Source organism: Lytechinus variegatus, chromosome 5 (genome assembly GCF_018143015.1).
Source record: "Lytechinus variegatus isolate NC3 chromosome 5, Lvar_3.0, whole genome shotgun sequence".
NCBI classification, from domain to species: Eukaryota; Metazoa; Echinodermata; class Echinoidea; order Temnopleuroida; family Toxopneustidae; genus Lytechinus; species Lytechinus variegatus.
This window is the reverse complement of record NC_054744.1, coordinates 43,292,281-43,311,038: the sequence shown is the minus strand read 5'-3', so window position 1 is coordinate 43,311,038 and position 18,758 is coordinate 43,292,281. Positions and strand designations below refer to the sequence as shown.

At 36.1% G+C, this 18,758-nt stretch overlaps 1 protein-coding gene across 1 annotated transcript in view; it reads left to right on the top strand.

Annotated features, from left to right (window-relative positions):
• Positions 1-2,246: 2,246 nt before the first annotated feature.
• The window catches only part of LOC121416226 (laminin subunit beta-1-like), a 42,878-nt gene continuing 26,366 nt past the window's right edge, over positions 2,247-18,758 (top strand). Inside the window, exons 1-16 of the mRNA XM_041609731.1 lie at positions 2,247-3,055; positions 4,301-4,531; positions 5,089-5,202; positions 5,558-5,774; positions 7,105-7,236; positions 8,637-8,815; positions 9,270-9,375; positions 9,983-10,244; positions 11,815-11,944; positions 13,339-13,644; positions 14,959-15,068; positions 15,583-15,803; positions 16,036-16,172; positions 16,683-16,898; positions 17,464-17,604; positions 18,173-18,463. Coding sequence (XP_041465665.1) covers positions 2,660-3,055; positions 4,301-4,531; positions 5,089-5,202; positions 5,558-5,774; positions 7,105-7,236; positions 8,637-8,815; positions 9,270-9,375; positions 9,983-10,244; positions 11,815-11,944; positions 13,339-13,644; positions 14,959-15,068; positions 15,583-15,803; positions 16,036-16,172; positions 16,683-16,898; positions 17,464-17,604; positions 18,173-18,463 — 3,189 coding nt within the window. The 5' untranslated portion in view covers positions 2,247-2,659. The remainder of the gene's footprint in view (positions 3,056-4,300; positions 4,532-5,088; positions 5,203-5,557; positions 5,775-7,104; positions 7,237-8,636; positions 8,816-9,269; positions 9,376-9,982; positions 10,245-11,814; positions 11,945-13,338; positions 13,645-14,958; positions 15,069-15,582; positions 15,804-16,035; positions 16,173-16,682; positions 16,899-17,463; positions 17,605-18,172; positions 18,464-18,758) is intronic.

Genomic DNA, 18,758 nt, shown 5'->3' with positions numbered 1-18,758 from the left:
GCGCTTGGTTGCGGGGAGGAGTTAAGTTCAAAAGATAATGCAGGGGCCGTGGAACGGTTTTCAAAGTGGGGGGGCTGACCATGCAAAAAAAATCACAATCATATGGTCAGATTTACGTTTGTAATATCACATATTTATCCAAGCACATGTTATTTTATTTCATCTTGGATGTTTTTCCTCTCTGCGTTAATCTGTTTCTAACAATATCTTCTAGGAATTGTTTCATTCAATAACAATAAACTTAAGCATGATAAGAAAATTCCGAGGAAAAATAATGGGCATCATTCGTATAGACCATAATCAATATTACCATTATGTCCATGATCATCATGTTCCCCCTCCTTATCATCATGATCATACTTGTCATATAATTCTTCACAGATATCGTTATGATCGACTGGAAATTATTTGTGGGATAACATAATGCTCCCCTTCTGAACTATTGGGGTATATCCCCCCCCCCCATGATGGACAACCCTGTCTGTATATAAGATGTGTTATTTTCGTTTTGGAAGAATAATTTAATTCATAAACTTATTTTTGTTTTAGTTTTGGATGGGGATGAGCAGTGGACCAGAGGGGTTTGTTTCCCCCTTCACACCTTAAAAGCTTAAGAAACTTTTGAAAGTTTTTAACATCTTCCGATTTAAGACTTCGGCATTCCATTTTGCTATCATTCCACCCCTCTGCAAAAAACTGCTTTCGCCACTGAATTTAACTCATAGAGCATGACATTTATTGTTACAGCATGAACAAGGTTTTTTTTTCCATTACAAATGAATTTTCTTATAAATAAAAAGAGAACATGCCTTCTTTTTATCTCTCATTGCCATAATTATCAAGCTAAAGGCTTATTTCACATTAGTAATTATAATTATTTAATTCACAATAAGAAAATACTCACATTTGGCATGTCTTGCATGATGTCTAGAAGTAAATACAATTCCAGAAACAGAATGACTTACTACAAGCAAAGCGACAAATACTGAATAATTCATTCCGACAATTTAGAGTAGATTTTTATGAGAAAATGACAATCGAGCTTGATACTTTCAGCTTTATTGATAATTATTCCTATCTTGTAAAGTCACGAGAGGTGTATATGTTCCAAATATTGTGAATGTAAATTTGCCGCAGCCTATTGACATTGGCTTGAAATGTTTTCGATGTCGAATTCTCTCAAATATCCGTAAAATATATTTAGATATCAGGCAAGTTTTGTTTTTTTGCTATCGTCCAATTAGATGTTTTCTTTCGGTTCTTGCACTTCAGTCAAGAGTATATATAAGTACCTACATTTCAGACGAAGCAGTGATATAAATGATGGCGTTTATTTGGATTATAAACTCATGAATCCTGACTTTTAGTTCGAGGTACTTGTATAAGTAATCGCTTCATTACTATATGTATATTATTAAATGCAATTAATGTGCACTTCAACAAATGTTGAGAACTTTAGAGGAAATGATTCCTTGGTAGGCGTGCTTTCAGAAGCATACTTTCAATTTATAATTTGTGGCAGGAATCGAAACCTGGATGTGTACACAAATTAAGTTTCTCTAACGATGCTTAGTTATTTCTATTACCCATCAATTTCATGTATTTTTTTTATAAGTAAGGAGGAGAAAAGCTGCACCATGGTCCCTGAGAAGAACGATGGAGAAAACGAGGATTGTCAGAACAATGGACCCTTGAAATTGTTAGAACTCTTTGAATTCATAATTGATTTTGACGAATTTCTATTTAATTGTGCCTCTCTATATAGCCCTCCTACTCTTCATAAAATTTTTTCATCGACACTTCACTTCTTTTTTTTTCATGCACGTCAGTCATACACACAATAAAAACATGAAATTTTCTACCCCATAACTGTGCAACTTTACGTGAGCCTTATGAAACGTTACTACATGTAAGAAGATGTAAATATTTTGATTATATGTGATTTTGAATACCAATAAAACACATAATTAAAAAAAAAAAAAAAAAAGATCTGAGCATCAACTCAAATATAGACTACAGTTTAGATTTACACAATCTCCACACCACAGGAGGATATTTCTATGACAGTCGTGGAACCGATATTTCCTAATGCTTCTTAGCCCTTCTCAGGAGCATTTCCTTCGAGTAGATGTACTAACCTAACCGTATCTATTTCTATGACAACGTGACGCGTTCTAGCGATTCGGGCATTTAAACCTGATCGCGTCGGTACATGTAATATGATAGGCAGTGGCATTTAAACTGCCAATGCGAATCCCTCATACCCCATTATTAATCTCAGTTGTACACAAGAACATAATATAACTGTTTCTCCCAGATTAGTCATTTCATCCGCAGCAGCTGGAGCTGAGAGAACGCCCTTTTTCAGGCATGACACCTGTTGCAAAAATCAATTAAATATGCAAATTCCGTACGGTATAGTACCTTGTAGTTTATAGGTTCGCATTCTGCATGCAGGCGGTCGCGGTCGAAGCTCTTGACTCTTTGGCGTCGGTTGGAAACAAGAATCGACCGGATACTCATTTGGTGATAATTTCTGCTATCTACACTTATATGGTTTGTTATGATTCTCAAACTTAAAATATTCATTGTGTAATACATCTTGAATGCCATACACCGTATTTTTGATGTCTTAATTGTGATTTTACGAGGAGAAATCATGCGACAAAGCAAAGGAAATTTCTCTTCAGTCCCGCGCGTGCAATATGGAGTGGTATTCTGCGTACTGTCTTTGACTTTGTTACTGGCTGGAGTGGAGGCACAGCTCATGCCAGTAAATGTCGCTCTTAACAAACCAATATCTGCAAACATCACTTGTGGAGATCCACCAGAATTGTTTACTGCTCATATCCAGCAGACTATACCAGCCGAAGACCGTGTTTCATCTTTGTGTAATGCATCAAATCCATCGCTTGCTCATCCTCCGGGTTTAATGGTGGATGAAGATGTTTCAAGTGGAGTAAATTATACCTGGTGGCAGAGCACATCTAGAAGTGACTTGATAGCAGCAGGATTCAGTGACCCTGAATCAGAGATTATCCTTGATTTGCAAGAGGTATGTTTATATAATATTGATAAACTGAAAAAAAGTCTTAAGCTAAGAAAGATTGTAAGAAATTTTTAAAAAAATTAATGTAGGCCTACTCAAGAATGAAACGTGTATTTTAGTCACTCACACTCATGCGAGGTTACATGTAGCTCAACTCAAAATATACTTTAAGACTGACATCCAAAAAATTGATATATGTTGTTTTTTTCATATTCGGTGGGGGTACATATGGAACTCTTGCCAAAAACTGTATAATGATTTTACTCTAGCCCTAAAAGGCTATATTCACGTTTAGCAAAGAAATTACAAGTTAGAACTTTAGAAATTCAGCCTGAGCTGAACCACGTATGAAATGGATTTGGGATGATAAACCATCAACAAAGATTATTAATCTATTTTCAAATAACATGTAAGTAGGCATCATATATTGCTACATGTAATTGTAGTGTAGTAGTCCTGGGTTTCCAATGACCACTTGGTTTGTTGTTGTTTGTTGAAAATTAATGGCAACCAGTCATATTTGACTATTACCGCCAACTCGTTAGGCGAACTATTATTTTCTTTCTTTTCTTCGACTTGTCCTTAAAAATCGTTTCTCTCTTTCTTTCTTTTTCTTTATTATTATTATTATAAAGACTATCGTATCTTACAGGTTACCGCATGATCCCGTCCTTTCTAACGACACCATCCAGACATCGTCCTGTCTCTTCAGTGTAGACAGGGGGCTCCCTTTGGGATACTCTATAGTCTTGAAACTCGGAAAAGAAATAGAGAAATAAACTGTTATATAGAGTCTTTTCCCGTGAAATGATCTCGCATATACCAATCAAATACATGTATGTCTGTTTTGTTTGTAAAGAAAAAGGATAAAATTTGATATGGGGAGGTTTGGATGATTCGAAATTTATGGGGGCATCCAAAATGAGGGCTTTAATAAATGAAATGGTTCATTGTTAAATCAAGGTTGTAAGTTAGGTGGGAATGGTACTCAAAGAATTAATACAGAAAATAAGGCTCTTACCAGTATTTTCCGGATAGATTCCTCAGTTCTGGTGTATTCCAATCAAGATCAGCTTCAGGTACATGTACGTCTTCCTGCCTCTAGAGTGGTCTTCCGCCCTCTCGGTAGCAGACCTGTACGGGGGTTGGGTGACTTCCTACAACAGTAGCAACACACATTTTTTCCCTACATATTTTTTTATTCAGTAATCTATGTTCATTATCTTGTGACCCTTTTTTTTTCTTACACAGGTGCATTCTGTGGAGAGTATCAGCATTCAGATGGGAGATTCTGTTCGACCGGGTCAGATTGGGATCAGGGCATCTCAAGATGGGATTAATTTTAGACAGCTCTTGTATCAAGTATCAGACGAGACAGACTGCTCAGATGAATTCGATGTTTCACCCACCAAAGCTGTTGTTGATTTAAACACGGTCCTCTGCTCAACTTACCTGTCTGATGCTCAACAAAGGAATGAAATTGTAATTGAGATTATGATATGATCAAGATATGATGTTCAAACTGTTTTAAATGACCATTGCCCAATCTGTCCTGCTACTAGAGTACATGCAAAACGGCTAAAGTAAATTTAGTGATTTATCAACTAGAGTGAAGTAGAGTTGTTAAAATGGTAACCTACATGTATTTGTATTCACTTGATAGTCCTGAGTTAAGTTTTCTTTTTATTTAATTCTTAATGGTACTTTGATAATCATGGCAACGTGTGATACATGTACATGTAGGCCTACAGTATGCAAGCCTTAGTATCAAAATAATTTTGTAAAATGGGTCAGGAGTTAAGACTGTTTTGAAATTAATGGTTAAAGAAATTATTGCTGATGATATCATTTTCAGCCATTTTGATAATCTACAATATTTGTAATTCTAATGCTTTGGTAATGAACCCCAAAAATTATATTGAAAAAGGAAGGTCGTTTCTTGTGATATTTTTTTTTTCATTTAAGACTGATATTACCAAGTACATGTACCATAGAATTCACCATTATTAATCTTTATATATTCTTGTTTTCATTCTCAGATTAATTTTCCTTTATCACCTCCTACTGAATTTCAAGAGTGGCAGAGAGCTAGGTTTCTCAAGATCGATTTCTACAATATGCCAAGGAGCTTTGGCTTCTTTTCTAACAGCTTTGTAAGTAAAACTGCCTCTTATGAGCGATTTCCGAAAGGTCAAGACAATCTCCAACTGTTCTGGACTGATGTGTTGTCAAAAATTATTTTTTGACTCTTTACCTTTTAATAATTAATAGTAGGATAATACTGAACCTGTCACGATTTGAAATAATTTTTTGTCCTACAGAATAGTTTCTTTATTGCTACATGTACCTTTTTTTTTAAATGAAGCATTGAAACATTTGTCACTTGATGCATATTTGTATTGCGGACCCTCCATAATATAATTTTTGCCTGTTTTGTAGGCAAACTTATTCATGAACATATATGTACATTTTGTGACTTTAATATTTTTCTTGTTCTATTAATTTTAGCATCACTACACAGTGCGTAACCTCGAGGTAATGGCACAGTGCGAGTGTAATGGTCATGCTACCAGCTGCACCCTTCAACCTTTGACCTCTGACCCCACTAAAATGACCTATCAGTGTGTCTGTGGTGACAGCACCCAGGGTGATACATGTAGCGAGTGTTTGCCCTTTTACAACCAGCTTGCGTACCAGCCGGGGACAGATGGCTTTGTCTGTGAAGGTCAGTATAAGAGAACAATAACTCCTGGGGGGGCCACTTCCATTCACGAGTGGATACCATGCGCGACCGTGGGGTCTCGAAAAGCACCCTAAACACGTAATTTCCATATTCTGAAAATGCACCCCTTAACAAGTATTGGCGCGTGAAACCCTACCCTTAACAAGTATTGGAAACAAAACGATACTCTTGGCAAATATTCCCCGAAATGAACCCCTAAACAAGTAGAGGAATTTTTTATTGTTATGGGTCCTTCGGTCGTCGGCTTTGGTTTAGTACGATCCCACCTTCTCACCTCGCGCAAAACGGACTCTAAACACGAAGTGTTGTGGCAAAAAGGACATCCTTTAAAAAAAAATAATTTTGTTTTATCATCCCCGCAATTCTACCCTAAACACGTAATTTTCCTAGCGAAATAGATTTTTAGATTTTTTAGATTTGAGTTGAGCTACGTGTAACCTCACATGAGTGTGAGTGACTAAAATACATGTTTCATTCTTGAGTAGGCCTACATTAAATTTTTTTAAAACCCTTTTTTCATAATTTTTGTGTTTTTGACACCCTTATCACGTTACGTTACGTTACGTACGTAACCTGCCCTATCGTGAAAAGGACATCCCTTTTACGTGTTTTTTTGGTCGCGCATGGTATCCACTCTTCAATTTAAGTAGCCCCCCGGGACAATACCTAGGGGTACATGTACCTAGGGAAGATTCTGAATGCAGGCATGTTATGCCTCTGTATTCAGTTCAACGTTTGTCCCTCCTTAAGATAGCTTACCCACTTTTAAGAACAGAGCTTTTTTTAGTCATATTCTATATTGGCTTGTAATTCCAGCATCATTCTGAAGCAGCTTTAAACTGCACACACTGGGGCAGTGACAATTTCCTTAATTAGACTGTTCCATGTCTTACATATTCTAACATAAAAAGAATTTCTATATCTCTCTGTCTTTGTTGTAAACAACAGTGGTTACTTGCAGGGCTAAGATGACTACATTTATGTCTAAACATGTACAACTGAGATTTAATTAGCCTAATAAAGAATACAATACTGTCATTTGTTTGTTATTCATTTTATATGTCAAATTTTCATTGCATCTTAGTTTTACCTTTTTCTTGCTTCATGTAGCTTACAATGTATTACAAAATAAAAAATGTTTCAAATTGTTTTTTAATCCAGTTGTTTTATGAATATTCTAGGTCTTGATAAACCAGAATGACATTCCAGTGCCTCTTTTAGCTCTAAAGAAGGTAGCTAATAATGTGATAAGAATTCATAATTTTGATGTAATTATAATGTGCATCAACTCCATATTCCATCTTATTTTCAGAGTGTAACTGCTTCAATCACAGTGATGTGTGTCAGTACAACGAGTCTGTTGCAGCCACGGGTAGTAGTTTGAATGCCGCCGGAGAATACATTGGGGGCGGTGTTTGCCTAGATTGCAGGGATAACACAGCAGGTACTGTTAATGCTTACTTTCTTACACCTTCGCTTTGGAACAAAAATATGTTGTCCAATTCAATGTATCTCAGAAGTGATGGATGCCAAAAATATATAATTGATTGTAGATATTTGATTTATCTCTTTATGTTAGAGTTACATACACTGATAGATGATAGGGTCAGTAGCAATTATTTTTAGCATGCTTCCAGCTTGGACCTATGAAGAGATGGACGATTAACGGAAATATTTCTTTGATTCAATGATAGTCACTGTCACCTGTTAATGTTCATCTAAGAACATACAAGTAGCAATAACCATGAATGCCAAGACGTATCTGATCACTTAAAGACGGATCAGTTTTCCTGGTCTTCGTTTTGTTGGCTGATACCCAGTTTCAGTGTGTGCCTTTCAATTAATATGCTTTATATTTGGATCAGCAAACTTGAGAAGCAGACAGTTTCTGTGATATAAACCAGTATATTATTTGATTTGGACACTTCATGTAAAGACTTCAATAACATTGAGAGATACACGATCTATATACATGTACGTTATACATCTGGAATATTATGGAGAAACTTGGGAAAATGGAATTTTGAATGGTAAACAATCAATGACAACTTTGCCTCTATATTAAAATATGCAGACATTTTCCCAAAAGAAGTACATGGAACTAAGAATACCAAAGGTAAACAAGAACTGCACATGATCAATTTTCCATGATTTAAGTGATTTGTTGTCAACTGCGCATACAATTTGTGAAATATGAAGTTCAATCACGAACTGCTTCAGGCCCTTCTCACGGTAACAATCATAGGACCAAAGAAGACAAGTATGATGACAATGTTATTCAGATTACAATATCAGTCACCTGTTAGTGAATTCATTATCTAAGCGATGAATGTCCATCTCTTCATAGGTCCATGCATCCAGAAAGTAATGTATATGGGTTGAAATAATCTCTTAGATAGTTTTATGATGTTCACTATTGGTCTGCTGCTTCTGAGAACATATTTAGCTGTTATCGTTATACTCTTCAGATATGTGTTAGAGTTATCGAAATTCACGATTCCATTGTATAAGGTAATTTTGCTATTAATGGAATTCTTGATTTTATTGGCTCTCCACAGCCAAAACTCTGTTGCTATGAAAGTTAAAATGGGTGGCAGTTATTTATGGTAAGTTAACATTTGTAAATGTGAATTTCAATTCCTACAAAGTAATGCTATTTTAACCTTTGTATACTGATCAGTAGAGGGCTTTCAATCATAAGACGGTTATTAAATCTGCTCAGTAACTTTTGAAAAAAATTGTTTAATGTGACATGGTTATTGATAAGTAACAAGGGGAACATTGTTCATGTATGTTTATTAATGGATCATCCAAAAATCAATTCTTTCTCCCTTGCAATCCCAGGAATCAATTGTCACCAGTGTGTCCAGTTTTATTTCCGTCCTACGGGTACACTTCAATCTGATATGAATGCTTGTCAGGAATGTAACTGCTACCTTCCTGGAACCAGAGAAGATCCTTCTACTGGTCTTGTTAAAGGAGAGTGTGTGATGAATGATGATGACGTAAACCCTGCTGGCATGGTAATTACGATCCAAGTGTTATCTTGTGAAGATTGGTGGTTTCAAGTCAGTTTCAATTATGGAAAGCCAACAATGTCATAAGTTGTGATTCAGAAGATGTGCAATCAAATAAAGGTACCCTAATTGGTGAAATGGGCACAATGCATGGACAGAAGTTTATGGCATCAGTGGCTTTTGATGATTTTAAAAAGATCAAACTACACAAATTATTATCTGCTTGGACCATCATTACATTGTTTCTTACTTAAAGAATGAAATAGGGTATAGTGTAAATTTTGTATTCTCAAATTTCTTACAGAAAATGACTGCTGTATAAATATTAAGATAATTTTGTTTGGTCGTGATGTAAACATAGTATAGTATAGGCCTATATTTATGAAATTATTTGAAATGTTTGAAAATTCAACTGAATTTCCTGAAATTGTATATTTTTATTTTTCCCTTTCAATTTTAGTCCCCTGGTGATTGTTACTGTAAGGTCAACGTACAAGGATCAAAGTGTAATGAATGCAAAGATGGATTCTATGACCTCACTGATGCAAATACAAACGGGTGTCTGGGTAAGTGAAAGAAAGCTATCTTTACTAGGCAAATATTTGATTTTCAACAGCTTGAAATTTCTTCTTTATGCAATTGTTTGTTTGATGTAATGTGCATGCATCAGCAGTATATTATCTATGTACACCTAGCAGGTTTTATTTTTTTTAAATTGCTGAATAATGTGGAATGAAAGGGGTAAATTGTTTCAACATATGGGTGAGACTAGTACCTGAATTGAATAAATAGGAAAGTCAGTACCAAACATTATCCCATGAAATAACAAATAATGGGAAATATGAACTGAGTTAATACTTTCTGTGAATTGGTTATTTACTGTGTCAGTGTGTGGTATAATCTTTAATGCCCTACAGTATGTAATTATTACTGTGTAGTGTGTATAAGATCTGGGAGAGTATGTCTCTTAAGAATGGACTCTATAGTCACTCTAGAGATCTTGTAACTCATTGATAATTTTATTTCCCAATCTTTGTAGTGACGTTTAGCCATAAGTAGTGTTGGTAGTTGATTTCCTGCCCTTTTTTATATGTTGGGAATAACCATTCAAGAATGAATGAGCTCCAATCAAAGAAAGAGACCTCACAGTATCTCTTCATCTGAAATCTACAGGCTGTGATTGCTTTACGGATGGCACTATACAAGGCTCGGAGGTTTGTGAGAAGAATTCTTCTGGTCAGTGTCCTTGTAAGGAATTCACCCAGGGACGACGGTGTGATGAGTGCCAAGATGGCTACTATGGCCTGTCTGGTAGCAGTCAACAAGGATGTACAGATTGTCAGTGTGATGTAGGAGGGGCTGAAAACCTAGTCTGTGATAAGACCGAAGGGGTTTGCACCTGCAGAAGCCGGGTGATTGGTCGTCGGTGTGACAGGTTAGTTTCGGTGATCTTTGCGAAGGTGGTGATGGTGATGGTGTTGGTTTTGATGATGATGGTGATGATGATGATGGTAATATAATGAAAAAAAAATTGTAGTTGTATAATACACATCACAATGTCCTATCTATGCGCTTCCTAAGGTAATTAAAATATTATTACCCTGACTCTCGCCCTGCAAGCCTTTTACAGCGCACAAGCACTTCAAGGAAATGATTCCTGCCATGATGATGAAAACGATGATGATGATGATGGTGGTGGTGGTGGTGGTGGTGATGATGATGATGGTGATGGTGGTAGTGGTGGTGGTGATGATGAAAATGATGGTATTGGTGGTGATTATAATGATAATGGTGGTGATGATAGTATTGGTGATGATGATGATGTTGGTGATGATAGTTTTGGTTATGATGATGGTGGTGGTGATGATGCTGATGCTGCTGCTGATGATGATGATGTGGTGGTGGTGGTGGTGGTGGCGGTGGTGGTGGTGGTGGTGATGATGATGATGGTGGTGGTGATAGTGGTGATGGTGATGATGGTATTGGTGGTGATTATAATGATAATGGTGGTGATGATAGTATTGATGATGATGGTGGTGATGATTATTATTATTATTTGGCGTCACCTGTGCCTGGGAGGCGAAAAGCGAACTGAATCACTGTGACCCGCAGGTCTCTCCTCCCGATATAACTGATGGGGGGGAATGCAGGTGGACCACTACACCGGGGTTTCCCCCTACTCTTATACGAATAGTGTAATGGGTTCTTAACGTGCAAAGGTGGTGACTCTCCTCTACACGGGGCCTCCATTTAACGTCCTATCCGAGGGACGGAGTGTTTTCCATTGTAACATAGCCTGCATCTATGAAACATGGGAGAGACGTTTACACACAACGCACTGGCGTCAGTCATCCGCCCGGGGTGGACTCGAACCCACGATCTTTGGTTCGACGGGCAGACGCGTTACCGACTGAGCCAACACCGCTCTCCATCATGATGATGATGGTGATGATGATGATGATTATTATATTAATTATGATGGTGAATTGGTAATGATATTTGTAGTGATGATGAGGATGATGATGGTGATGGCAGTGGTGGTAATTTTTTTCTTGTTGTTGCTGGTGGGTGGTGGCGATAGCGGCAAAGATGATGAATGGTGATAGTGATGATATAGTGATAAAGATTGCAATGATGATGATGACAATGAGGAGAACTAAAGTAGGAACTTGACAGGGTGGGAAGTGTATTTATTCTTGTACTTATGATGCACATGAATATCCTATTTACAATATACATGTATATCTGGATCTTCTGTAAATTAACTTCATTCAATAATTAGCACGAAGATGACATGGTGTTGGTGATATAAAGAATTCTCATTTGGAATTATTTGTGAACATTCACAGAATCATCTTTTAGGGGTTTTTTTTATTTATATAACTTTTTCCATGTAGGCTACTGGTTGACTGTAAAAAAATAAACATTTTTCTATAAATTAGAGAGGAAATGCAATTTAATGTTACTTATTTCTCTTCTTTTGTATGATTTGTTCACTATTGAAGTGTTGGTTCCAGTTCTTTTTACCCTACCCTTCATTCCATCAACACTGAGTTTGAGTCAATGGACAACCCTTACTGGAAGAGAGAAGTGGCTGATTACAGTGGCATTGGCTATGTTGAACTATCAGGCTCGGTAAGAACATTGCCAATTTTTTTTTCTATATGTATTTCGTTAACATGGCTCAGTTTCATGAAGCTTGTATCAATGTCAAGTTACATGCTTATGCTATTTGATTCATGAATTCCTTTGATTTGATTGGCTAAGTTCAAGTTTGTATCATTTGGCAATTGATTAAATCTGAAGATGTAAGAATGTTGACCTTTTTCTACAAAATCAACTTCCCGATATAACTGTTAATTGAAATCTATGTTTTTTCAAAATGTGTTTTTGAAACTTCGTGACTGGATATTTGACTGAAAATTTGACTAAATTAAGACAACAATTTCAGAACAAATTATATGCTGCAATAGGTTTTCAGAAATTATAATGAATTTCAGCTAACATTGTCATGTACCTCTATGTCATATTGTCATTTTTTATTCTTTTTCTCGTATATTTTAAACATAGGATGAATTTAACTCTCAGTGAAAAACAGTACTTAGAGCTATAGTATGTATATGATGAGTACAATATGCAGAATATTTTGCAAAGCAATTTAGTGTGGTACTTCTATATACTGAAAAAAGTCAAGTATACAGTGTATTGCTCTATGGGTCAACACTATCAGCAAGACATAAACTCAATATCATACTGATTTAACTCTTCATGCGTTACGTTCGCATTATTGCACATCCGTAGGCGTGTTTCGTTCGCATTTTTGCACAACCACACATTTCCCATAGACGTTCCCTGTCCCATTGTTTTTCGAACAATTGCATACCGTACATGTGTACCGATCGACGGATTATCGCAGTTTACAAATTACAGAATCGTTGAGTTTTCCCCAAAAATCAATACATCCTGATCACAGCCAGGAAGTTCATTGAAAAAGGAGAGGACAAAATCAATAAAACCCTCCTCACAAACAATAACATGGCCAGGTTTCATTGTTAGGAGTCTGTGACTCATGGCACGAATGTGAATGAGACCCTAAAATAATGCAACACACACGGGGTTTACAGGTGAACACATGCAGATTTAAAGACCAAATTATAATTTATTACATCCCACTATTCATACAGAAAGAATTTGTCATGTTGAATATAATAAGAAATGTATTTATACCATAAATCAAATGACTGTTTATGCTTATTGGTAGATTTGATTATTGGATTCCATGTACATGCATTTTGAATTAAGACATTGCTAAGATTTTGTACTGGGTGGGCAAGTTTGCAAGGGTTTGGTATGATATTTTTGCTACTGTCAATAGATATAATAAAGAAGATTTAATTTTTTAAGGACCAATTCGCAAACTTTGTGATTAAAAAAAAAGACATTGTAAATATTCACAATAGTAACCTGCTGTATATTGTAATTCTGCAAGGTTGAATGGGGATAACTTATTGAATTTCTATTTTTTGCAGGTGAACACCTCTACAGTTTTGACTGTTCCTCCCTCTCAATTCAGTGGAGAGTTCCAACTAGTCCTCAGAGCCATTACAGAAGGCATTAGCCAAGTGGACTTCACCATTCAGTCCATAGGGGAGGACATCCCAAGCACTGTGATGAGGGGCCAGACTACCCTACCTGTGTGCTCAGGAGAGTGGTGTTATGATGGTACTGTAAGAAATACTGGTCAACCAGAGCTTCAGGGACTCTTTGTTCTTACTCCCGGTGACTGGAGGGTTACTGCTGCTATTAATACACAAGGAGGGGCTAGAGTTTTACTTGTAAGTGTTGGTGACATTCAGGGGAGCAAGTCATCAATATAAGGCGGTGCTGCACCATCCCGAGTTTGCTCAATCTCAAGATTTTAGCCCGATTGGCCCTCTTCGCGATTAATCTCGAGATTCAAGAAACCCCGTCTCCACCATCGCAAGAAGAGTGATTCCTGCTCGAGCGAGGCATCGATGCATTATAGTCTGACGCCGTGAATAAATAAACCCGAGTGCGTCTGCATCGACAAAATAGTTCGTAAAATAGCGCGCTATTTTGCAAATAATCCAAAGTTGACTTGGGATTGCAATTTTGAGATTAATCCTACGAACTAGCGCAATAATTGCGTCTCTACTGCAATAATCTCGAGATTGTTCAGATCGGGATAATTTGCCGGATCAGAAATAGCACGCTAATTTGAAAAGTCGGGATGGTGCAGACGGCCCTTATTTGTTGTCTGACAAGCTGCCAGATCTGACAACTTTGTGTGGTTTTTATTGGCGAAAGAGCACGTGTATCTGACAGTACTATCAGGTACTTGACAATGCTGAAAAGTTTAAGGAAATGGTTCATCTAAGTTCTCTCTATAATGAAGAGTTTGATTGATTCATAAATCATAACCATCAAAAGGAAGCAGCACTATGTTTGTTATGCCTAGATGTCGTTCATGTGATAAATGATGTATCCTTCTGAAACAAAATGTAAGTCATTATTCAAAATCAATTGAATTGAAAATTGAAAATACAATGATTAATGATTACATGAACTAGGCATCTAGAAAGCTAAACCACTCATATCCAGGAATCCTATATAATATCATACATTGTTAATATAATTTGACATTTGAAATTTCTCTTGTTGCTCATTACTTCCATTGAATTAGCAGTGTATTGCAAACTAAAGGAAACACTGTACATGTACATGTTTTAGATTTAAGGAATGCTATGGCAGTATTTTCTTTAAGCATAGCACAGAGTTAGTGCCCCCCCTAACAGTGATTTTATGGTATGAGATAACAGTACATGTGTGCATTAAGACCTGAAAGTAAATGGATTTCATTGATTTCTTGGAAGCAAATATTGGCTTGTTCAATGAGTGAGTCGCCTGCTTCACATAATGCAAATAAACTGTGACTGATTGCCATGGTAACATTCTCTGGTAACAGCTGTCTTCAACAAGCTCTGAATTTGTTGCTATGTGGATGTTTCTGTATTAGTCTTTACATTTTGAACTTTGTTCAAATTTAGAAGCTATGTTATGCCCAAGTTTTTATCTGGTTAATTAGTTATCATTTGGTTCCCTTTTCCCTATTTTATTTCTATTTATAGGATCAACTTGTAGCTCTACCTGTAGAGTACATTGACCCAGGATCCCTTCTTGGTGATGGGCTTGGCGTTAATTTTACTACCACCTGTGATCTTCAGACCAATAACATGAGGTGAAGAAATAGAGGGTCTTAAGGATCTTGTGATTTCTGTATTTAATGAAGTAATAATTGATTTCTTTTTATCAATCACTAAAACCACAATTTTTTTTTCATTTCAGATCTAAATCTCTGATAAGAAAAACATTGGTTGAGAGACAAGAATTTACTTAAAGTTTTACCCCAAAAGAACAAATAAGCAAAGTGGATAGTCATATTGTTGTCCCATTTGATGAAGCCTTCAACAATCAAACTTCTCAGACAGTTCATAGAATTATTAATCCTCCATGACACAATCATGATTCAGACTTGATGACTAGACAATGATGGTTTCCTAAAATGGGCCTCAGACTCAAAATAATTCAATATTTTTTGGGCTAGAATAACTGCATTATAGAAAAAAAATCTTGTATTTGATTGGTTAGTAAAAAGTGTAAGAGAATTAAAGAATAGGTGAAAAATATATGAACAAAACTTCCAATAAGCCTTTTCTTGTTTTTTGCCCCCCCCCCCCTTTCTTTCCATATAGGTTGGGTACACCCGATGAATCCTTCTGTCTGGCTAATGTCTTCTCCTTGACCACATATTACTTTGACGGGGCACAGGAGTGTGATTGTGACCTTGTTGGTAGCGTGGGATTATCTTGCACCTCCTATGGGGGTCAGTGCACCTGTAAGGGGGGCGTAGGTGGTCGCACCTGTGACTCCTGTCTTCCGGAATTCTTTTCATTTAGGAGCACCGGCTGTACATGTAAGTATGCATTATCATTTAGTAATATAATACTAACAGGCATTTTATGTAATATATTTTATACATCTAGAAATGATCTATTCCGAGATATGCTAAAGGACTGAAGCTGCATTGAATATTCAGAAGTGAAATTACACCCTATTATATATGTAACATTATTATAAACGATGTTTATAGTATTGCTTGTTTATTTTTATGAAACTGATCTGTTATTCATTATCCGTTCATGTAGCCTGTGACTGTTTTGGTGATGACAAAGTATGTGATGTTACAACCGGTCAGTGTAACTGCCCTACCAACACCGCTGGACGTCGATGTGACCGCTGTGTTACCTTTACATGGGGACTGAATAGTACCACTGGATGCAAGGTTAGACAATCAGTTTGTTAAATATATTTGTGGATTAAAACATTTATACAGAAATGCAAAAATAGAATTTAGTATTTAAATCCTCTTAATACTCTTGCTATTTGATGCACTTTTTTCTGTAAGATGCAAATGTTAATGTCTCAATATGTTAATACAACTAACTATTTTTTTTACCTTTTTTGTATTTGATTTTTATCTGAAATATAAAAAAAAGAAACTGTTAAACTGTGATAAGAATTTGTTATTGGCTTAAATCCTAATAATCACTTCCATTGTACTTTTTTCTGTTTTCACTGGTCACTGAAGTAATAAATTTATCTTAATCTAATGCATACATCCATGCAAACATTCTGCAATAGCTAAATATATATGATCACATGAAGGTCATTTTACCAATCACTTAGGAAAAAAATTATGATTCAATATAATACTAACATCTAATAGCAACATGAACATGTAATTTATTTTTATAATTGAGAAACCTTTCTTGTCTCATCTCCTTTAACATAGGAATGTCAGTGCAACCCGACAGGGTCAATCAGGAGTCAATGTGACCAGGAGACCGGTCAGTGTCCATGTAAACCAGGAGTGACCGGTCGAGACTGTTCAGAATGTTTACCAGGCTTCAAGGACCTCACAGATGAGGGTTGCATACCATGTGACTGTGATGTAGCTGGTAGTTTGAGTGATGTATGCAATGCTGTAACTGGACAGTGCATGTGCAAGGTATGTCTTGGGATAAAGTTTAATGAGAGAGTTATTGTGTATGGACGAACGCTATTTCCAAATTCTATGGATTCTTTTTTTTCAGATGATTATTATTGAATTTACTTTGTCAGAGAAGATATTACAATGATTTAAAGTAAAAGAAATTAAAATAAGCAGGAACTCACAAGATCTACATATAAATTGTGCCTTATTAGACATTCTATGTGGATGAAGAATGTTTTATGTAATAGTATGTCTGTAAAGCGCTAAGAGACGTCGTTCCGATGTATTAAGCGCTATATAAATGCGGAATATTATTATTATTATTATGTTTTATAATCAAAGCAGTAATTAGAAAAATTTGGTCGTGTATAAAATGAACATATGCATATGTATGAGACAGTGCGCTCTACACACTCCTCAATCTATCTTGACTACGTGAGACTACCAGTATTAATGCCTTATGCATTCAGGAGTTCCTTCCTGTCAGTACACAATTTACCTGGGTGAAGAGTGGCAAATGCACATTTTTGTCACGTACACATTTCAGATAATGTTTACATTATTTTGTGTTTTATCCCAGTCTAATACAGTGGGTCTTCAGTGTGATTCATGTATGACTGGATCATTCTATATCAACCCATCCCATCAAGCAGGATGTCTTGACTGTGTATGTATGGGAATCACAAACCAGTGTGATAGCACTACACAGAGATCTATACAGGTAAATATAATGACTAAGGATTTGTGTATGCTAGCTAACGTTTGTGATTTTTTAAAACATTTTTAGTTATAGATTTTGTTTTTTATTTGGAGGTTGTTTATGTACATGAGAACTGTTACCACTACTAGAGAACTGTGCCTCGGAATAGTTTACTAGATAGATGGCGCGTAATAAATGCTATATTCATTATTATTTTTACTAGGCTAGTGCCATTAGCGTCTTTGGATGGTGTGGGTGCTTTCTTAATACACACCATTATTGTTATTATTAGTAGAGTATCATTTTATTATACCTTTAAATAGATAATTCTTCTTCTCTCAAACAACCTTGACTATTCTCTGCTAGTAAATGTTAATATCTTGCCTGAAAAATTAAACAGACTATGATTACAGTTGTTCATCTGTTTGATTTGTCATTTCTGTTTACCATACTAACCAATATGGCCACAATCAAAGTGTGTAAAGTGTCCACTACCTTGACCCCCTCCCCTTGACTGTAACTGAAAATATGTTAAATCGATCAAGCAAACGTAAAAGTGCATTTTATATTTTTTTATTTGTCTTTACAGTACACCATACCTACTACTTTGGCCTCAGTTGACCTGTGGGAAGTCTTTGTCCCCACAAACATCCTTGACCCTCCACCAGCAGTCACATCCACTGTGATTGCTAACAGGGAGTATGTGTCTGTCATACTGAACGAAGGAATAGAAGCATTCTGGAGACTACCCGCAGACGACTTTTCTGGCAGTCTTTTAGGATTGTATGGGCAGATGGTGACCTTTGACCTAGTGTACTTCCTGGAAGGTAACACTAATTCTTCTGCTGCTGATCCAGTAGAAGCTACAATGTCTATTCAGGTATTTATTCCATTTGGTTGATGCATGTTTTGTGAATATTACAGTTTTTCTCCAATTAACCACTATATTTTTTTAGAATTCTATAACAATGCACTCTATAATCAAATGTTGTGACAATTTTGGTAGTACAAGTATATAGCAGTACATGCAGACATTGGTGATCAATAGTGCTTTTTGACAAGACATATTCTGTTTTTGATGCATTCATTGTGAAACTTGTAACACTGATAGATTCTAATAGATTTAGTGCCATTTGATGATTATTATTATCAAATTATAACCTCTGATATTAGAT